The sequence below is a fragment of the Numida meleagris genome, chromosome Z, assembly GCF_002078875.1.
Source record: "Numida meleagris isolate 19003 breed g44 Domestic line chromosome Z, NumMel1.0, whole genome shotgun sequence".
Classification (NCBI taxonomy): domain Eukaryota; kingdom Metazoa; phylum Chordata; class Aves; order Galliformes; family Numididae; genus Numida; species Numida meleagris.
This window is the reverse complement of record NC_034438.1, coordinates 42404674-42427546: the sequence shown is the minus strand read 5'-3', so window position 1 is coordinate 42427546 and position 22873 is coordinate 42404674. Positions and strand designations below refer to the sequence as shown.

Sequence of the window (22873 nt, the reverse complement as noted above, 5' to 3'; positions counted from 1 at the left end):
CTGTAGTAGTCCTTCTCTTCTGAGAACTAGGTATGTCCACTACATGATGTTATGATGTGGAATACCAATAACCGAAAATCACAAAACCATGACATCCTGTCAATGACAGACCGTGTTGAAAGTTACACCCCTCCTGCTTGTAAGCTCCCCTCAAGTGCTGGAAGGCCACAGTGAGGTCTCTCCAGAGCCTTCTCCAACCTGAACAAGTTTAAATCCCTCAACCTTTCTTCACAGGAGAGTTGCTTGAGCCCACTGATCATCTTCATGGTCCTCCTCTGGACCTGCTCCAGCAGCTCCATGTCTCTCCTGTACTGGGGGCCCCAGACCTGGATGCAGTACTCCAGATTGAGCCTCAGGAAGTGCAGAGCAGAGAGGGACAATCCCCTCCCTCTCCCTGCTGGCACCCCTCTTTTGATGCAGCCCAGGGTACTGCTGGCCTTCTGGGCTGTAAGTGCACACTGCTGGCTCATGTCCAGTTTTTTGTCCACCAAGATCCACAGGTCGTTCTCCTCGGGGCAGCTCTGAGGGATTTCTTCCAGTCTCTACTCACGTCTGGAATTGCATTGACCCAAGTGCAGCACCTAGCACTTGGCCTTGTTAAACCTCATTAGATTCTCACGTGCCCATTTTTTGAGCCTGCCCAGCCCCCTCTGGATGGCATCCCTCCCCTATATTGTGTCAGCTGCACCACTCAGCTTGGTGTTGTCAGCAAACTTACTGAGAGTACGCTCAATAAGGAAAGGAAAAAGTTTTTTCTTTTTCTTGTTCTTCATATTTACATGAGGATTGATTACGATATAGAAGAAAAATTTTGTTTGAGGCTTCAGATTACACATCAATATTTTAGTACAGTGGGAGCAATTATGCTTTAATAAGGAGTATGATTTTTGCAGTATTATTGAAGTAAATTTCTTACTAGTTTTAGTTACTCTGATCATTTTGAGGTAGACTAGTCCATGCGTGTGGCATAGCTTTTCTGACTGGAGGATGCTTATCGTGATCATCACAAATAAGCAAATTTTGACTAATACAAAACTTGATATTTGTACATCAGTTGGTGGACGAGTGAGTCGGGAGTTAAATTATACACGGCAGAAGATTGGAGAAGAGGCCATGTTTAACCCCCAGCTCATGATTCAGACTCCACGGGAAGATGGAACTAATGTACTTACAACAGAAGCACTCCGACAGCACCTTGACTCTGCACTTCAGGCCAGCAGAGTACATGTCTATATGTACAACAGGTGAGCAGATAAGCAAAAGTTTTCTTGGTGGTATGTAACTACTGAAAATTGGACACATGCTTCCCTCCACATATTTCTAAGTGATTAGAACATTTGAGCCTTTGTCTTAGGACTTTTGGATTTGTCTGCCACTGGTAAGTGGTGTCAGAACAGTTTCTGAAAATGTACCCGTGAGCAGTTCTACAATATTCAGCAGTTGTCTTCCTTAAGAAATGATGTCTGTGCTCCCAATGTAAAATCTTACTGATGGTATTTTTAATATTGAAAAGCTTTCTGTATTAGAGATGTATTCACTCATTGACACACCATCTTGAATCACATGACTCTAAATACTAGTACAATTTACTGTCATTCTAGTAGTTTGTTTATAAAGGAAGATAAAAATTTGTGAGAAGTGTCAGTAGATGGAATAACAGTTGTTCAATAACATGGGTAGTCATAGTAGAGTTGACCTTCAGGGTGGCTATGTGCACATGCTAAAGACTAGGAACTATGTGTTGTCCGACAACAACAGATGCTAAAACTGCACCTTATGAGAGTACCAGATTTGGGCTAGTGAGATATCTCCTTGAAATGTGCTTCTTCCAGGGTTATTGCTTATATGATGATGTGCTGTCCGAGGCATGAAACCCAGTATCTTTTAGGATATCTTTTCAGCATATCCAGCTAATGCCTGAATCAGCTTGTGCTCAGGCTCCATTTAGCTTTTACCTGGCTCCTGCTTTGTGTTGAAGTGCCAGAAGTCACGTCAGTAGAATTTGTAATACAGCTGAAAAAGAGAGGGAGAAAGCCTGATGGTTTCTTTCCCTCCTGCATGTGTGAGTCAGTTTAGGAATGTTCTAGTCCTTTGAGCCTCAAGATGACTTTTCTTTTGGTTGCATCACTGAGTGATAACTGTAGTCACAAGTGGTCTCATTTATATAAAGTGAAATTTCTGTCCCTTTTAATCATGTTCACCAGTCTGCTCACCCAAAAGCAGCTCTGTTTACAGGAAGTGTTTAGAAGAACTGAAACAAAAATACCTATTATATAACTACAAAAAGAGCTTTGCTTTTTATGTGAGGTGTGGTATATCTATGTAGAATAAAATTTGCCTTCCTCAGTGGTTTGCTACTTGAAGCCGGAAAGTGAGTATAAGTTGTAATTTTGAATGTACATTACATTTAAAAGATAACTTTTCAGTTATTGTGGAAGAAAAATATTTGTTCTTTCTTCTTATTACAGACAATGGAAATTGGAACATTTATGTTATAAATCAGGAGAACTCATCACGGAAGCAGGTTACATGGACCAGGTATGCATAGCAGGCATTTAGTTGTAAGCTTTTTGTATAATCATAATTCAGTTTATGCTGCTTGGATTATATTCTAGTCTAACTGTGTATTTGCCACTTCATATTTTGACAGATTATAGAATATCTTTATCCTTGCTTAATTATCACTCCTTTGGACTGCTTCTGGGAGGGAGCAAAGCTGCAATCGGGAACTGCCTATCTGTTGTAAGCATGCTTTTGTTTTCTAGTCTGACTAATTTTAATTCTATAACTATGTATGACTTTGGGTTGCATTCCCACTGTTAACTGACGTTCTGGTTTAACAGAAAAATAAAATTGTGGTGTCTCTACTGAAAATATGCATGGATTTTTTTGTTAATTGAGCAAATATATTTTTGTTTCTGTAAGATGATTTGTAGGCATCAATTGGATTCCTGTATTGTTTTTCTCACTCTGCTAGCATGCAAAAGGAACTCTAAGTTCTCAGTCTAAGCTTCAAGGGCTTTATACTTCTTTTGGAAATAAACTTGTCTCTTTTTTTCAAAAATTACAAATAACATTGATGAATTGGAAATTTTATTTCTAAGAAAATTTCTGGGGTTAAATCTCAGATCTCCCTAAGGAACAAAAAACCAAATCCTTTGCTTATGAGATCATTAAAGAAACCATATATAGTATCTTTTATGGTGGTTTCTCACAATTTATACGTGTGATATTAAATGTCCTGAATTCTTCAAACAGTTAATTGTTGAACTGCACAGGTATTTTCTGTTAATTATGCAGGAGTTAGCATTTGAGTTATTGTTTCTGTCCTGGTTTGCATGTCTCTGTAAAAGTAATTTGCAATGGCTATCTCGTAACCCTTAGTGTACATTTCTAGATGGGAAAATAAGGGGGTTTGTGTTTTCTGGTTGGGAGATTCAGAATAATGACTTAAGCTTGGTTAAGCAGATACAGTGTGGTTTGAACCACAGAATAAGGCAGCCAGAATCTGTTCTAGTCTGTCAACATCACAAATTCAGAAGTGGGGGGTGGAAAACATGACAGTGATAGTAATGGCAGCCGTAGTAGCTGGAGAGCTTTCTTGTCAAGCTGTCAGGGCATTTGAAGGAGCATAGTATTGTTATAGATAAACAAAGATCAGCTGTATTGATTGATTACATCTGCAAGATGATTATTAGAGTAGCAAGAAGTAATCTGATACTATGAGAAAGGCTTGCTTTCTTCAGCCTCCTCTTTTCTTTCCTTCTCCCCTCCCCCTAATTCTTTGAAGCAGCAGTTGGCTGCTTTTTTATTATTTAGGTGCTCGATAATTTGTTTTCCTTTGCTTGTAAATAGAAGTACTTGTGAGTATATTGCATTTTATGCAAAACTTTGTAAAACCTGAATATTTTTTTTAAATGACAGCAAAGCTACAAGAAACGTACATAAACAAATATAATTAAGATATGCCTTATTTTGTATCAAACAACCTTATCACTAAGGGTAATAACTTATAAAACAAACATACTAAAAAAACCCTAAACTCAATTATTTGTGCAAATATGAATTTTAAAAGTATGTTTGTTTCAGTACTTCCTTTGTCTTCCTTTATTTTAATAATTCCTCCCTGATTTATTTTGCAGAGGGAAGCCTCCTTTGCAGTGGATCAACTTTGACCCCTTAGAATTCTTGGAAGAGTTAAAGAAAATAAACTACCAAGTGGAGAGCTGGGAAGAAATGCTGAATAAAGCAGAGGTTGGTCATGGTTATATGGATCGACCTTGCCTGAATCCTGCTGATCCTGATTGCCCAATCACAGCTCCCAATAAAAATTCCACCAAAGTAAGTTTTCTTGTGCTTGTTTGTATCTTTTAATGGAGAGGCTGGAGGCAGGGAGGAGAGAATAAGACCTACATACTGCTTCTTATTGACTGATGTTACTTGCTTCTAAAACAGTCACTAACTTTCTGTCATTCTGTGATGCAATAGTTAGTTCCCGATATTTAGAGTCAGAGTACAGATAGTTGCTGTCCAAGCATGGCAAAGTGGCAGTGCAGCATTTCAGAAGACTTAATTCCTCAGGTAGAGAGGACTATTCTGCTGAAATGCAGCTGCTTTGTATGCTCACACCAGACAGCAAAGCCTTCCTTTCTTCAGGAAGGGCCAATTTTGTTTACTTTGTGAATAATTTGAATTAATGGTCCCCGGTTTTATACATCTGTCACTCAGTCAAGCCTTGGAAAAGTTACCATTTGTTCAATCAGTATCTGACGGATTTGTCCGCTTGAGTTGCTGAGCATAATTTCTCAGACCTCTTAGACAATCTTTAATATCAGTTATTTTATTGCACAGGATGTTGATTTATGGTACGAGTTTGTCTGAAGTTATGCAACTGATTAATTTCTTCTTTATAACTTTTTCTAGCCTCTTGATGTAGCCCTCGTTTTGAGTGGTGGATGCTATGGACTGTCAAGAAAATACATGCATTGGCAGGAAGAGTTAATTATAGGTGGTACAGTCAAGAACAGTTCTGGTAAACTTGTCAGGTAAAGAAACAAATGGTTAAATTTTAAAGTTTTTCCCTGTTAGAGTTTGTTTTTTGGGGCACATGTGTATTTACCCTTCATGTGTATTATGAACCCTTTTAGGAGGACATGCATGCCTCAAGAAGACAGAATTTAAAACAGTGATTAGACAATTGTTTTATTGGTGTCATTGCTTCCTGTTTCTAGCCTCAGAATGATAATGCATGTTTCTCAGAAATAGGTTTTTTTGTTTTTTTTTTCTGGCAGCTTTGTTGTTTGGCGTGTATATATAAAACATTGAACAGTTTTTAAAACACCAAACAACTTTGAGCATTTTTTTTTAAATATTGTCAAAAGAAAAAGGGGGAAAAAATGTGGGTAAAGTACTGACTTGTCTGACTTTTCTCAGAATTCAAACTAAGCTTTTTGTTTAGAATCAATATGGAGAAAAGTATATTCTTTATGTTACTACATCTTGGATAAATTTTTGTCTGATAAAATACTGTTTTTCAGATTTTTTAAAGAAATCATGGAAGTCAGGACTTCAGTGGGGGGAAAAACCTGTGAGAGAGAACTGTTCATAAAAATATAGGACATAGTAAGCTTTATGAAGCATAATTCTCACATATTCAATAGAGATATTTTCTACTGGAAGTCTTAGTATGGATTCTGAACTTTTTTTTTTTTTTTTTTACATTTCCACCAAACATTGAAGATCTATTTCTTGCAGTAAATCTTTCAACAAGTAAGCCAAAGAATATGCTTTTAGTGAAAAATAAAGTAGTTCCTTAAGCTTCTAAAATTGTTGGATACAGTTGCATATTGTGGAAAGTCACCATGGATAATTGTTGCCATTGTGTACTCCTCCCTGTTTGCCAGACATCCAGAGTTAAATATGGCATTTTTCTCCAAGGGTTGAAGAAGTCCAACGTTTTCAAATGACAGATTGCCAATGGCATTTAGAAGATCTTACAGAAATAACTATTCTTTTGTCATCTTCACAGTAATATGTCTTTTGTTAATCATGATCCTTATAATTGATTTGTAGGGTTACATTCTTTGCTCTCCAAAGTGATCCTATCAAAAATAATGGAGAAGTAAACTTCAATGAAACTAAATTTAACCTCAGTACTTAAAAGACCCATACAGCTGCACCAGATACATAGTAGAATAATTATATTCTGTTCAATTTTAATATGAATATGTGCTCTATAAAATCAAGAACTCCTCCAAGCTGCTATTAGGCTCTCATTTGGGATTTCATGCCGTGAAAATAATTTACTGCAAATACTCATTTTATGCCTCTTCCTCCTCTTACTTCTCTCTGTTACAGTGCCCAGGCTTTGCAAACCATGTTTCAGTTAATGACTCCTAAGCAAATGTATGAGCACTTCAAGGGATATGAATATGTTTCACATATCAACTGGAATGAAGATAAAGCAGCAGCAATTCTGGAAGCCTGGCAGAGGATGTATGTCGAGGTAAAACTGAAAATAACCTAGATACCATAGTATAAAATCTTACTGAGATCCACTGTCCCTTGTTTTGGCTTTTTACAGTATTCCTTCACGGAAGATGCTTAACTAAAACTGAGTTATTGCCTCCCGGTTTTAAAGTTGATATAGTCTTTTTCAAATTGAGAAGCTGCTTGGTTATTCAAGTATGAGAACCCAGGAAGGCTTCACTATTTGATGTCTTGAACATTTCTGCTTTGCTGAGAGTGAGAAGGGATTGAAGAGCTACTTGGAACTTAAAAGCAATTGGTTGGCATGATTATTCTAAAGGTATCTGGAAAATATTAGCTAGCCATCGATTGCTCTCCCAGCAGCAGTCCAGATGGGGAGGCCACGTGACGGTGCTTGGCCTTTGTGTCCCAAACTCTGACCTCTTCTGTGCTGCTTCTGACCTCTGTGAAATGGCCCTGCAGTGGGGGAAAGAGGAGCATTCTGAAGAGCATGCTGGCCTTGGATTAAAGGCAAAACTTATTCAACAGCAAAGCTATGGAAAGAGAAAACCTTTACACTTCAATTGAAATTAAATGCTTGAAATCATCTGTGAATACAGTAGACTTTCCTAAAGGATGCAGATTCTTACTTGATAAGCAGTAGCTTTCAGGAAGTTGTTACAGAACATACTTCATCTAGAATCAGTGAAATCTCTTGTGTGAAGTGCATTGCTACAAAAGGAACCTAAAGGCAAAAACAGTTTCAGGTGTTTGCTGTAGAAAATGTTTTTTTGTTTTTTTTAATTTACTCACAACTACTTTTTTCTTTTCTTAGGTTGTTCATCAAAGTGTTGCACAAAACTCTACTCAGAAGGTGCTTTCCTTTACTACAACTACCCTGGATGACATCCTAAAGTCATTTTCTGATGTCAGTGTTATCAGAGTAGCTAGTGGCTACTTACTAATGGTAATAAAACAAATTAGACTTATTTAATTGTCTTTAGAAGTAGAGCATGGCTTAAATATCTGGTTCATTTTTACCAGTCAATAGTCCACAACAATTTTTTCATACTTAAAAAAACAATTGCAGTTTGTAAAGTTTTACCACTTTGGTGTAAAATATCTAATGTGTCTGTTTTGTTTAAAAATGCTTGTAAAGATGTGTATGTGGAAGAGAGGGATATCACTGTTAAAAAGGGATCCATTCTAATTCTTTGCTTTTTTTTTTTTTTTTTCCCTTCTCCCCTCACCCTGACTCTTCCCTTCAGCTTGCCTATGCCTGTTTAACAATGCTGAGGTGGGATTGTGCCAAGTCTCAGGGTGCCGTGGGGCTGGCAGGAGTATTGCTGGTTGCACTGTCAGTGGCTGCAGGCTTGGGTCTATGCTCATTGATTGGAATTTCCTTTAATGCTGCCACAACTCAGGTATTTAGGAGCCAAAAGTCTGATATTATATTACTAGTACTTTGTTAGTGAATGAACACATCTGAATCTTTGAGGAAAATAAACTGCCAAATTATTTGTATTGGTGATTTTTACTTGTGCCTTTCTCCTATCTAGTAACTTGAGCTATGAGAGATGAAGTGATGATGATGCCAAACAATATTAAAGAAAAAGACAGATATCCTGTGGTTTATATAATTATTAGCTTCTGTATACTTTGTCTTTTGTGTCCCAGTACAAGTTAAGAGTGTAATGTTAAAGTTACTTCAACTTGTGTTGTAATAGCAAGCTGCATGGTAGATCATAAAACAACAGTCTTTGTTTTGGCTTGTTTTGTTTTTCCCCCAAGGTTCTGCCTTTTCTTGCTCTCGGAGTTGGTGTAGATGATGTTTTCCTTCTGGCCCATGCTTTTAGTGAAACAGGACAGAATAAAAGAATTCCATTTGAGGTAATGACAAAGTGGGGAGTTGGGGTGAAATAAAAGGCTTCCTATAGGGAAAGATACTGAATTAATAATGAGTTAGTAATGATTTTAAAAAAACAACAGTTGCTTTTTTTTTTTCTGTCAAGGTTTTTCCCTGGTTTGTATAACCCAAAGTTTACTCAAAATTCCAGTAATGTAAATTTGGGAACAAATTCAAATGTGAGTCTGACATTAAAATGATAGAACACTTTTAATGGAAGAACACAGTTTTAGAATAAAAACAAAGGCAAGGAAATCATTATTATCTGTTACCTTTATTTGTTATGTCTTTGATTTGTGATTTTAAGGGTTATTTTGTTTTTCTTTCCTATCTTTATAATTGTTGTGACATTTCAAAGCATAACATCTATATTACGAAATCTAAGATATCACCACTTCTGTGATCTTTTCCTTTTATTGACCTTTGTATCTTCAGTCCACATTTCATATCCAAAATACAAATTATTTAAAAATGACATAAATTTGCCCATTCTGTTATGTACAAGCAGTATCTGCCCTGTGCTCTTTGCAGGTTGTTCAGCATGCAGACATTACAATCCTACTTTACCCTATTTGGTCGAGAAAGTCGCCTGTGCTTGCTTCTGTTGATTTCTCTGGGTGGTTGTTGTTGTTGTTTTCTAATGGGTACTTCCTGGGTTTTGAGTTATTTTTTTGTTGCATGCTTCAAGATGTGTAGATATGTTATGAATCTATGGTGTTCATGCATGCTTATTTTGTCTGAAAAATGGTAACAAATGAACATCTGTTGACTCCATCAACAGACAATACCTCCTACATAAATTACAGATATATTTGATATAATGACAGTATCAATTTAGTTTTGTCTTTTAAAGCTAGAATCAGATTTGATAATGTTTTCTACCCACAAAAAATAAATCAGCATTATATGTGTCATCTGCTTCTCACCTGGACAGTATACTTAGTGTATTTTTTTATCAGTGTACTCTTAAATGCAGTGTATTTGGAATTTCCTTGTAATAGTTTTTCGCTATTCCTGTGTTGTATCTGTAGAATGACCCTTTCATTTGCAGGACATGACTTTATTCACGTGACTTTTAAGGTACACCTTTTTTTTTGCAGGACAGAACAGGTGAATGTTTGAAGCGAACAGGAGCAAGTGTAGCGCTTACATCTATCAGCAATGTTACTGCATTCTTTATGGCTGCTTTAATCCCTATTCCTGCTTTACGAGCATTTTCACTCCAAGTAAGTTTACGTGGTACTTTGTTAGCTCTCATAGGTGTTCCAGTCATAGGAGACCAGTGATGATACCTGTTAGTGTCAGTAGTAAAATCCACATTTAGTGCTTCTGCAGGCCACTGAATTAGTACCTAACCATTGTTTTCCATAGATCTGGATAATAGCAGCAGCTGTCTGCCCTTGATTCTACTTCTCCCATGGGATCTCTTGCATTCTATTAGCTGATGATAGATTACACTACCATACCACAAATGGGTTCAGGATGCGTGCAACTAAGAAGAAACAAGTCACTGGAAAGATTTGCGTTGTTGTTGCGGTCAAGAGCATTGGACTGCACTTGAGTGTATACCTTAATGTTCCTAAGTGGGAATTCGATTCTTTCATTCGGGTTTGTCCAGTTTGCTGCTTTGAAGAACTATAACCAAAGTTCAAGGACAGCAACAAAAATGCATTTGCCTTTTTTTTTTTTTAACTAAAAACTTTGTTGTACCACCTTGATCCCAATGTAATTTTAATGAACCTGTGGAGAAAACTTCAGGAATTTTATGTAACAAGTGCTTTGAGAGAAAACGTGAATTTTATGGGCTGAAACATATATTGCTCTCTCTTCTTTCCTTCCATCTTCTTGTATTTGTTTCTGATAATGTCTTCAGGAGGATGAAATATTAAGGATGCTGAAGAAAGCTTTTTTTTTAGAAAGAAGAGCTCCATGAGGAAAGCTTTGGGAGATTTCTGTCAGACACTGCTCTGACACACAAACAATTTATTGCACTGCCTGACCTTGGTGTAGAACAGGCAAACTGTACTTTTTCAGTAGTCATTTTTCTTCTGTTGTACTGTGCGTTCTCCAAATATTTTTCATTCTCCTTGAGCCCTTGGCTACCCAGAGGAAGCAAAAGTTGCAGTTTTTCTTAATACATGTGGCAATTATTGCTGTTGTCAGAGATTTAGGTATGCCTGCTTTAAAATGTAAAGTAGTAAACTGGTGGTGATTGCAGCTATATGACCAATCAGTGTTAATAACTCATTTGCCATTTTCTTGTCATAGAATCATAGAATGGCTTGGGTTGGAAGAGAGCTCAAGTATCATCAAGCTCCAATCCCCCTGAAACAGGCAGGGCCACCAACCTCCATATCTAATACTAGACCAGGCTGCCTAGGGCCCCATCCAACCTGGCCTTGAGCACCTCCAGGGCCAGGGCATCCACAACCTCTCTGGGCAGCCTGTTCCAGCACCTCACCACTCTCTTGGAAAAGAACTTCCCCCTGATATCCAACCTAATTTTTCCCTCCTTTAACTTAAAACCATTTCCATTTCCCCTTGTCCTGCCATTATCTACCCACATAAAGAGTTGACTCCCCTCCTGTTTGTAGGCTCCCTTCAGGTACTGGAAGGCTGCAATGAGGTCACCGTGCAGCCTTCTCTTCTCCAGGCTGAGCAAGCCCAGCTCCCTTAGCCTATCTTTGTAAGGGAGGTGCTTCAGCCCTCTGACCATCTTAGTGGCCCTCTTCTGGACCCTCTCTAAAAGCTCCCTGTCTTTCTTGTACTGGGGGCCCCAGACCTGGATGCAGTACTCCAGATGGGGCTGCACAAGGTCAGAGTAGAGAGGAACAATCACCTCCCTCTCCCTGCTGGCCACCCCTCTTCTGATGGAGCCGAGGATACCATTTGCTTTCCAGGCTGCAAGAGCACACTCGCTGGCTCATGAAGTTTTTCATCCACCAGGACACCCAGGTCCTCCTCTGCAGGGCTACTCTCAGGGATTGCTCCTCCCAGTCTGTGTATATGCCTGAGATTCGTCTGACCCAAGTGCGAAACCTTGCACTTTGCTGTGTTGATCCTCATTAGATTCACCTGGGCCCACCTGTTGAGTCTGTTGAGGTCCCTCTGAATGGCATCCCTTCCTTCCATTGTGTCAGCTGCACCACTCAGCTCGGTGTCATCAGCAAACTTGCTGACGGTGCACTCAATTCCATCATCGATGTCACTGATAAAGATATTAAAGAGCACCGGTCCCAAGACAGGCCCCTGGGGGAAACCACTCGTTACCAGTCTCCACCTGGACATAGAACCATTGATCACCACCCTTTGTCTGCGGTCTTTCAACCAATTCCTTATCCACTGGGTGGGCCACCTGTCAAATCCACGTCTCTCCAATTGGAGATAAGGATGTGGTGGGGGACCACGTCAAAGGCCTTGCACAAGTCTAGGTAAATGACACTGGTCGCCTTGCTTTTGTCCACCAGTGCTGTTACTCCATCATAGAAGGCCACCAGATTGGTTAAATATGATCTTCCCCTGGTGAAGCCATGCTTGCTGTCTCAGATCACATGCTTATTTCTCATGTGATCTAGCATGTCATCCAGGAATATCTGTTCCGTGATCTTCCCAGGCGCAGAGGCGAGACTCACTGGCCTGTAGTTCCCTGGGTCCTCCTTGCTCCCTTTCTTATAAGTGGGAGTGACGTGATCCTTCTTCCTGGTTACCCGGGACCTCACCTGACAGCCATGACTTCAAGTATGATGGAGAGTGGCTCAGCAGCCAGCTCCTTCAGAACCCTGGGATGCATGTCATTCAGTCTCATGAGACATTCTAGGACTTGCTCTGCCCTTACAGTGGGGAGGGATTTACTCCCCAGTCTCCACCTAAAGGTTTAGGGATGTAGGGCCAGGGACGTGAGAAATATTAGAATCCTGGCTCCAGTGAAGTCCGAGGCAAAGAACTCATTCAGTACCCCAGCCTTCTCCACATCTGTTGAGGCCAGCTCTCCTTTTACATTTACCAAAGGAGGTACACCCGCTTTGGCCTGTCTCTTCTGGCCAATGTACGTGTAGAATGTCTTCTTAGTGTTTTTAACAACCCTCGCCAAGTTCAGTTCTGCCTGTGCCTTGGCTTTCCTGATCCCATGTCTGCAAGTCCAGACAGCATCCCTGTACGCTTCCCACGTGACATGCCCTTGTTTCCAAAGTTTGTGTGTACCTTCCTTTGCCCTCAGTTTGCCCAGCAGGTCCTTGCTAAGCCAGGCTGGTTTCCTGCCTCTTCTCCCTGCGTTCTTATTCAGAGAGACGGAGAGCTTTTGTGCTCTCAGAAGGGAATCCTTGAAGAGTAGCCAGCTTTCCTCAACATCTTTGTCTCTAAGGACACCATTCCTTGAGCAGCCTAAAGTTTATTCTTCCAAAGTTCAGGGTCCTGACCTCACTCTTTGCCAGGCCCACGTTCCTTGAGATCAGGAGCTCAACCAGGGCATGGTCCCTGCAGCCCAGGCTGCCTCCAACCTGAATGCCTTTAATGATCTTCTTTTCAGTAGGCAATTTGGTATTGAACAATGGAGGAAGTAAAGGCCTCTTTGGTTTGCTGCACAGTTGAGCAGGTATCTGTGGCAACTAAAACTATAGCTCAATCCTGAGTGATTAGTAGAATTTAGCTCTGCTGACTTGCTGAAACCTTGATGTCTATTCTACAGGTGATGTAACAGTGAATTATAATTGTAGCTAAGACCAGTCTCAGTATGTGAAGTATATTTTTGAAGTGTAATACTTACTTTGGAAGAAGTGTTTTGTGTCTTCTAAATCTGCGGTCCAAATTCAACCATCCAAGATGTACTTTAAACAGCTAATAGGATACTGGACATCCTCACCAGGAACCAGAGGAGAAGTCTTTTTTTTCCTGTCATAGTTGTAACTATGCTTTTGTAGAAGTTACTACAGCATAAACACATTTCATAAGAAGTACTCAACAGAGATTAGCCATTTTGTCCTAATCATACCTCTAAGCTGTTGAGTGGGAACCAACAAAACTAGTTCGTTCTTCTCTAATCACATTTTGCTCAGCCTATCTCTCATCTCATTCTTTGCATCAGAACATGAATGGTTGCCTTTGGATAATAAGTGGAGACAACAGCTGCAAATGTTAGTGTAATCTCAGCACAAATTAAATGTACCTATCCTGAGGTATTTTCTTCTTGCCTACTGTCACCATATAGACTAAATCAGAAAACAAAAAAATTGTCCATGGAAGAAAATGACAAACAAGAAGATCCCAATGAGATTTCAGTATAATCATGTATGAACATGTCAACATTCAGAATAAAATCACTGTGATCAAAGTCTGTTTTAAGGCAGTGATTAATATAGAATTTATAAGTGGGATTTCTTGGATGTTCAAAAATTAACATTTCAGTTGTTCAGTCTTTTCTCATTTGCATCTGTAATCTGTCTTTGGTTTTTATATAGCAACCCCATGCATGTGGGTAGCTCCAGAAGTAATGCTTCTTATTTATTTTCATGGAAAGTGCAACAGATACAAAGAGCACAGTAACACTGTTTGACAGAGCAAATTCTCAGCTACAAAGTGCTGTTTTACAATGTGGTCACTGCCATTAGCTATGCATTTTTGCCAGCAATGAGCAAGAGCCTGCATGCTGCGCTCATAAGTCTTCATGGCCATCTAGAGCATGGCTTGTCTTTCACATTGATGTTGTCATTGCTGAAACGCATCACCCACTGCCTCGCTGTTCTGGCATCTGCTGTTTGGTCTCCAAAAACGTTCAGCAAGTGTTGATGAATGTCCATGGATGCCATTTTTTTCCACATGGAGGAATTCAGTTCCAGACCTTTGCTTCATATGTACTTCTTTGTCAGACACCATTTTATTAGACTGCTCCTCTGCAGCCATCAGTCACACAGCAACAAAATGTCATGGAATATTGGTGCAAAGGTTCTACTCCCACTGCCATACCACCACCGCTGGCCTCTGTTGTTGTGGGCCAACATAGAAAACTAGGTGGCATTACTTACAGAGCAGCCCTCATGTATATTAGTGATATAAAAATATGCAAAAAAAGGGCAGCTGAAGACCTGCACTGAAGATTTATTAGAACTAGAAAACGTGTGGATAGATCAGAAACCACTAAAATAATATTGTTGGAAAGGAACATCTATTACTTGCTTTGTCTAGCTTCACCAGGTAAAAGCAAAGTCAGATCATGTGTTAGTTACAGCATTCATAATCAGATAACCTTGGCAGGTTTTCATGGATGGTCTTTATTTATATATAGATTTCTTTACTTATAGTCTTCTTCCTCTCTCAGGCTTGTTTAAAGAACTCATTGCCATCTTTGATAGCTTCCTAGGAGGACTCAGAAAGCAATGAAATATTGCAGTTTACTTTCCACAGTGGCTGCCTTCTTCTCATCTAGATAGTGAATTTTTAACAGATGGGCTTAGAAAAAGAATTGCTCTTGACCTTATTTTACTCTTCATTCACTTTTCTTAAGACACTGCAAGATAATTGTCAAAGTTTCCATAACTTTTGAGGCCCAGTATCTGTAAAATGACCCAGCTGCCGAGGGAGGATAAGTTATTTCCTGCATGTACAAGTCCATCTTCTATTTAGAAACTCACGTTTTGCGTATCAGCTCTTTTCTTCTTTTTCAGCTTCTGTTCTGTTTGCCAGCTAAAGCAGTTCATTGATAGCCCTGAGTTGGTCATTTACTTCATGTAACTTAAACTCTGCAAGCTTGCTGTTATTTTTGGAGTTTACTAGGTTTAGCTCTTGCTGAGTTAAAAACAAACATACAAAAAAAGATCATTTTGAAAGTGAGATTTTAAAAAATAATTCTATTGTGTGGCTAGAGACTGTTTTTTAACTGTTGGCATTTTTTTCATTTGTTGATCTAATTAGCCCCTTATTGAAACAGTTGTAGGCTTCAAGATGGTGATGGTTTCTCAAATAATTCAGTCCCAAGAATCACCTGTAAGAAAATGCTCAGAACTTTGAGGGAGTAGGTTCTGAATTTTCAGATGTGTTTCATTTCTTAAAATTGGGGGTGGATAGGATAGAAGGAGGTTATCAAAGAACTCTACTGAAAGTGTTTGAAGTTTACAGTAGGAATGTCTTAAATAGACTCAATTGTTTTGAATGTAAACGCAGGAGGCCTGGCAGAATGTAATGACCATTGGGCTGAATTCTTTCCTCAGACAAAATGTTCATACACCTTTATGGAATAAATTCTTCCCCAAAAAAGAGAATGCACAGCTTCATAAAAATTCACCTAACTTTTCTTGCTTACCGTGGAAACTTCCTCCCCAGCAGTCGAGGAATGGTGTAGATTCAGTAATGAGTAGAGGTGGAACTTTGCCCAACAAATCTTAGCAGTAACTTTTTCCCTCACAGTACGAATGACAAGTTGTTTTTTTTTCCTAAGTGTAAAAGTGCATTACCAGGTGGTGGTGGTGGGTTTTGTGGACAGAAAGAATGTAAGTTTTTAAACTCGTTCAGTTATCTTACTCTGCTGAAGTGGTTTGTCCCCCTCCTTTTACCCACATCTTTTAGCTTTCCCTGCTCCTCACAAGGGAATGTAACAAGCAAAATTAAAGCCTAAGGGGAAGAGGAAGGGAGGGATGTGAGTCTGTGTGCTGTCAGGAGGGAGTTGCAGACAGGCAGCGGTGGAGTGGAAGTTTCCCTGACAGACCTCCTCGTCTGTTCATCACCTTCTAGCTATACAGCACGCCCATTCTCCTTGGGTGGGCTGCCAGGAATGGCAAATAGCAGCACGTACCTTAAGCAGGGCCCCAGCTTACCCAGCTTGGCTCCCTTCTCCCTTGCTGCCTCCAACACAGACTGCTATTCTTCTGTTTCAGTTAACAGTTGGAGCAGCAATAATATTTTCAGGCTGTACATTATGAAAAGATGCAAAATTTGAGCAAATTTCTCAGAAAATGATCAACATTTTTTCTGATTAATAGAATATTTGTTTTACTTCCCTCTGATCTCATTTCCTTTAATGCTTTATTTTGTACCCTTGAATAGGCCCCGTTTTTCCCTAATACTAATCTTAACTTTGTTGATTGCTCAGAAGAGAGTCGAAGGCTCTTCCATTGGATCACTCTTTTCTGAAGGGATAAGAGCAGATGCCCTTTTCCCAAAAATCCTAAGCATGCTTTCAGCTTGAGTGTTACTAGCAGATTGCCCCTACTCTGGAAGCTGTGCTACCACAGATTTGTTGGCACTTTTCCAGTGAATGTAATCATTACAGATAGGGAATGTTGCCATGATCACATTTTTTGTACATTTCCATTCCAAGCCATCAGATGTCTTAACTAGTACTGGGAGGGGAGACGGTGGCTGATGTATCATGTCAGAGACTTAGTCACCTTCACTAGTTCTTCCTTCCTTCTCTGCTAATCTGACCTTGATCTGCTCTCTCGTATCACATACTTCCATATGCTACTGGAGCTGGGCATGTGCAGCAGGAACTGGGAGACATGCTGAACCTTGTCAGGTCACAGGGAGACTTTTGACAAGACAACAGACAACTGATAAAAGAAAAGTGTTTTGCCTGTCTAATTTTGAAAGCTGAGCACTTTTGCAACCTTGAAATGCTGGTGAGGTGGACGAGGGAGAGAAAGCCTGCAACATGTTGGAAATGTTTTACGCTCTAGGGATCTGTTTAAATACAAATCAGAACAGAGGTGATTGTTTAAAAACATTTGACTTCTGGAGTTAGTACTTCAACAGTGGTAGGATGCACTGGAAAATCTACTTGATCTGAGGAGAAATGCCATGCTAATAAGCAGATGTACTATTCGTAGTTACATTAGTTTTGATTCTTCATTAAGAATCACATGTGAATATAGCTAACTGGTTTTATCTCTGCCCTGCACTTAAGTATTCATTCTCAGGTGTTGCAATGTTTGAGTTTCAATGATTTTGATGTCTCAAGAGGGAACTAAAAAGGTATGAACTCTGCAGAATTTAACAGAGCAGGAATAGAGGACTTCTGTTAGTTTTTCAGCCATTCAGGGAGGGGTAAGAATTGTTGTCAGACCTCAGCTGCGATTTTTCTCAGTAAAGCTTCACATTTTAACATTTTCAGTAAAACTTAGCTCATCCTTGACCAAAGAACTTTGTCAGACACAACTGTTTATTCATGTCATATGAGTGATAAAATTTTCCGTGGTTTAGTAGCAATAAAGGGAGTGCTTGTAATAACCAGGTCCAGCAAACACCTTGCTTGCAACAACAACCATTTGTTTTTGTGACAGATTCAATTTATTCTGGAGAGGATCAAAAGGAAATCACTTTATCTCAAGGTCTTAGCTGTGGCCTTACCTGCCTTTCTGTGTGGCTGTGTATAAATCATGAAACAGTTACTGGATCTTTTCTCTCAAATATAGTTAAATGATAATTAGGTTTTAAGTACTAGATAAACACTGTTGAAGTAGTTAAGCCTACAAATAATTAGCAGGACCAAAATCTTCAACCAGTGTGAAGACAGCAAAAGGGAAACACCAGTAAGCACTACTTTTGTGTTCAATGTGTTTATGAGTGAATTAACAAGTCAGTATTTGCATAGCTTATTATGTTCTTAGAAACACAGGAATAATATCTAGTCTCTTTATCATACTTAACAGCTTCAGAACTCTAAAAGTTATTCAGTAGATCAGTACTTTGATTTTGAAAGGTAAGAGAAAAATTTAGTACCATGGTAAGTCAGGAATTTTTAAAACATGAACATTTTTTCAGCTACCAATTTTGAGGGCTGATTTTTCAAGATCAAAAGCAGCTTCTTATTTATTTTGGAAAAGAGACAGCTTGTTTATATCGAGTTCGCCACTTGATTTTCTTTTTTTTTTTTTTTTTACCGTTTGCTCATATAATTTCATAAATATGAAACTAGACTGCCTGTTGCTTATTTAATAAAATAGAAAGTCAAAAATAGAAGGATCTGAGGTTTTTTTTCACTTGTTGATGACTCAACCACTGTTTTTTTCAGTATATCTCTTACTATACTAGTTGTTAACTTCCAGTCTTAACCTGTGCTCAGGTTTCCCTTTTTGACAGCTAGAGCCCTTAGTAATTCCACATTACAAGCAAATGTGATTAATAATAATTATAAATGCTGCGCTACATGTGTTTACAGAGATTCCTTGAGAATCTCTGTATAAGAAGGGATTTTAAGTATGGTTTGAAGGTGAGTGTGCAGGGAGTTGTTTTTTTTGTTTTTTTTTTTCTTAATCAGTGTTCACTTTACAAATTAAAGCAAGTATTCTTCTTCCAATTTAAGATGCATTATTGTTCCAGTTTAAGACTTGTTTTGATAGACTGGATCATTAATCAAGTTCTGATAAACACAAATCCATAGATTTACTATATGTTATTGGATTAATTTTGCTTCTTAGAAAATATTACGAGATAATCCCAAAATGTTATTCTTTCTGACTAGACTTCTAAGCTCTTTCAAGTGCATAATACTAGCAGTTTCTTTAGAATTTGCTTAAAGCTTTAGTTCATTATTGATTTTAAAATGTGCTTTAATGTTATTCTAATGTTTTAATAACTTCACATGCCTTAAATGTGAGAACTTCAGTCGTATTCCAGGTTTGCTTATGCTTCCATCTTTTTTTTGTAATGGGAGACTGAAAGGAGCAGGATCTCATGAAGATGAGTGATTTATTAACTTTGTTTTTTTCCACTTCAACAATCTCAGTGCCACTACTTTTTCAGGCATAGACACATTAAAACATATTAAGTTTAGTATTAAAAGAAACTAATTAACTACGATAAGACTACCATAACGAAACTAGAAAGTAAAAATATACCTCCCAGTTCCCTCGGGGAGAGACTTGAAAGTGTCTAACAGGTAGGTATGATAAATGAGTGGGTAGATGAGAACTGAAAGGAGGTTTAATGCTATGTAAAAACGATGGCCTTCATGAAGCTAAATAACAACACTGCTTCTCTTATGATTGATCTCTAGGCAGCAGTTGTGGTGGTATTCAACTTTGCAATGGTTCTGTTAATTTTTCCTGCTATACTGAGCATGGACCTGTATCGTCGAGAAGACAGGAGACTGGATATATTCTGCTGTTTTACAAGGTGAGAGTGTGTGACAGATTGATAGATGAGGTGTGTGCTTTTGTGGTCATGAGTGCTACTGTTCCTTGTCAAGAGTGCGTCCATTGCAGCAGGGTCAATATTTTACTGTCTTGATCATATTTCTAGTGACTGAATTGTGTTTGCTACCGTGATCTATCTCTCTCTGCATTTGACCTCCTGATTTTGATATCAGAGAGAAAGCACTTTCCAAAATTCGTTTTAGTGAGTGGTTAGGACAGGGAATTGATCATGTGACAGGAATCCTGCTTTCTGTTTCTGATTTAGTTGTATTTTCACTGGATGACTTAATGTCCTTTTGGAGGCCTAATTCTCAGAAGTAGGAGGCAATCAGACTGCCCATTTATTCTACCACCAATAGTTGCACCAAACATTTATCAGAATTAGAGCCTATTTCTATATGAGGAAATTCCTGTTTTGCTTAAAGCAACATTTTGAATTCCTCTTTTGTAGGTAGGTAGAGTATATTCATTTGCTGAAAAGTATCTCATACCTTTTTCTGTCATCAGTTTGTCATTTCTTATTTACAGGAAGAGATTTCTGTCAAAAAAAAAAAAAAACCCACAACAAACTAGATATATATTACATTCTTGCAGAGACTAATATAAAGGGAATTCTTCAAAAAAATACTTCTGAAATGTTATATCTTCATTTAGCCCATCTTACCTGGGCTGTGCTTACTCATGCTTGCATATGTTTACTTCATTTTTAAAACATTCAGTGAGTGTGTGGCAGGTGGTTTCAAGCTGCCTCCCAGCAGTCTGAGATCTTATCCAGAAGGCTCAAATATTATTTAACAGTTACTTTAGTTGTTCTAAACAGAAGAACTCAGTATTTTATGTGTTTACATTTTCATTTAAATAGCCTAATTCTCAGCATGGGCACGTAAATGCAAACTCACATGCACATTGTGTATTCAGACTGTGTGTGACTACCTGGCTATTAACCTGATTAGCATGTATAATTAATTAATGGAGTTATATGAGTCTATCTCAATGTTTTCAGACAAACAGTGGTTTCTACTTTGTTGAGAACATGAAATCTGTGCATATTTACAATTAAAATCATGTCTAAGAAGCATCTGCATATAGTGTTGAAGAAAAAGATTCATGTCAAAACATGATAATTAACATTAACCATCTGAAAGTAGTAGAAACAATTTCAGGCAGAAGCAGATTATGCTGCCTAGTCTGATTAAAATAACAATGTAAGCAGATGTTTTTCTCTTCTCTTACAGTCCATGTGTCACTAGAGTGATTCAGATTGAGCCTCAAGCATATGCAGAAAATGACAGTACTTGTTACAGTCCTCCGCCCCCGTACAGCAGTCACAGTTTTGCACATGAAACTCAGATTACAATGCAGTCTACAGTGCAGTTGCGCACTGAATATGATCCTCATACACAAGTATACTACACCACCGCAGAGCCGCGCTCAGAAATATCAGTACAGCCTGTGACAGTGCCTCAAGATAACCTTCGCTGCCAGAGCCCAGAAAGCACGAGCTCAACAAGGGATTTGCTTTCCCAATTCTCTGACTCCAGTGTGCATTGCCTTGAGCCACCCTGTACGAAGTGGACACTCTCAACTTTTGCAGAAAAACATTATGCTCCATTCCTCCTAAAACCAAAAGCTAAGGTAATCAGAGAACAATTTACCTGTTTGTCAAAAGAAGTCCTCTGTATTGTCTGCAAGGAAAATTACCCCAACAATAATAATAAACATAGGGAATAAATATAATTATTTTGCAATAAGAATTCTTAATAATTTTACAGCTATATTCATACTTCAGAAATTTTATCTCACTAGCAGAATAGTCACATAGCTTCAAAGGTAAGTTAAAAGGGGGGGGGGTTGTTGACTTTCGGTAACATTAGCTTGTGAACTGTGTAACTGAAGCCACTATTTAATTTTATTACGATATAAATTTTTCATCCATGTTTTAGAGACCTTTCAATAAAACACAAATTAGCTAAGCCTTGCAGAATGTCTATGCATGTATGAAAAAATAGATAAGAAAGACAGGCCTAAGAGTATGTAGTGAGGGGTATTAATTTTGAACCTGGTTCTGTAGTGTGCCATTATGAATTGTTAGTTTCCTTAGAAACCTAAAACCAAATGCATTTCTGTTTTTGTTGTTGCTGCAGATTGTGGTTATTTTACTTTTTCTGAGCTTACTTGGGCTCAGTCTCTATGGAACTACCCGGGTGAGAGATGGACTAGATCTCACAGATATTGTACCACGGGAGACACGGGAATATGACTTTATTGCCGCACAGTTCAAGTACTTTTCGTTCTACAATATGTACATTGTGACCCAGAAAGCAGACTATCCAAATGTTCAGCACTTACTTTATGAACTTCACAGAAGTTTCAGTAATGTGACATATGTTTTGTTGGAAGAGGATAGGCAGCTTCCCAAAATGTGGTTACACTACTTTCGAGACTGGCTGCAAGGTAAGAGAAAAATTGCACAAGCTCTTCTTTATTCTGCAGTAGCAAGCACTTAATCACTGTAATAGTATTTCTGTTTTCCAATATGGCCACACAGTTAAAGACTGCTTACAGCAGGGGGATGCCTTGGTTCTGATCTGAGTTCGAATGTTGCTTTCCTTTTTCTTCCAATTCTGTTCTTTGTGGCTAAGTTTACTCCACCTTAAGACAGTTTTGAAGCTTTTAAAGATTATAACCGTGAGAGGCAATCCCATGCCATTAATTTCCAAACAACTAGTGAGGAATGCTAATTAAAATTAACGGCCAAATATGGCCTAGTGTCTTGGGAAAATAAATGTTTGCTGAGTGTTTTGAGAACAGTAAGTGAAAAGTCCCAGTTCAGCAATGTATTTTGGCACGGACTTAACTTTCAGCACGAGTAATGCTGTTGGCTTCATCTGGGACTGCTGGCATGAATAAAATTCAGTGTGGTTTAGGCATTTTATTGGACCACGAGTGTGCCACATGTTCTAGATTTCCAGTCAAGTGTCTTCGGTCTTTTTGTGGTGCTGCATTTTCTGAGCTGAATTGTAAAGGATGGGGGGGGAGATGAGAGAGGCACAGCCTGTCAGGTACTCTGATGATAATTGTACTGAAGTCAGCTTATTAAAGATACTATAATTACACATGTTGAGACAAATAACTGTTTTGTATTTAAAATAAATGGTACGGTTACATCTCAGCAAATTTAACTGTTCTCTGCTGTGAGCAAGTGCATTCTTCCCAGAAATGTGCCCATCTTACCTCTGCCATTTTGTTGGAAGAATCTTCAGCAAGCTTTTTTCCAACAGAAAAATAAATTATGCTGACTTAGTGAGATTGTATATTTTAATGTTAACTATTTGCAGATGACTGATGCAGCCGATGATTCTTAGAAAACATTTACATA

The 22873-nt window shown here is 38.6% G+C and overlaps 1 protein-coding gene across 2 annotated transcripts in view; it reads left to right on the top strand.

Moving 5' to 3' along the window:
* Positions 1–22873, top strand: part of PTCH1 (patched 1) — a 77049-nt gene that overhangs the window by 29452 nt on the left and 24724 nt on the right. Inside the window, exons 3-15 of one of the 2 annotated variants that reach the window (XM_021380596.1) lie at positions 1055–1244; positions 2469–2538; positions 2651–2742; positions 4143–4341; positions 4924–5045; positions 6358–6505; positions 7304–7435; positions 7737–7892; positions 8260–8358; positions 9475–9600; positions 19356–19474; positions 20730–21129; positions 21639–21948. In XM_021380596.1, coding sequence (XP_021236271.1) covers positions 1114–1244; positions 2469–2538; positions 2651–2742; positions 4143–4341; positions 4924–5045; positions 6358–6505; positions 7304–7435; positions 7737–7892; positions 8260–8358; positions 9475–9600; positions 19356–19474; positions 20730–21129; positions 21639–21948 — 2104 coding nt within the window. In that variant the 5' untranslated portion in view covers positions 1055–1113. Of the gene's footprint in view, positions 1–1054; positions 1245–2468; positions 2539–2650; positions 2743–3757; positions 3864–4142; positions 4342–4923; positions 5046–6357; positions 6506–7303; positions 7436–7736; positions 7893–8259; positions 8359–9474; positions 9601–19355; positions 19475–20729; positions 21130–21638; positions 21949–22873 lie in introns of those variants that run through there. The other variant, XM_021380597.1, reaches the window with a different exon arrangement.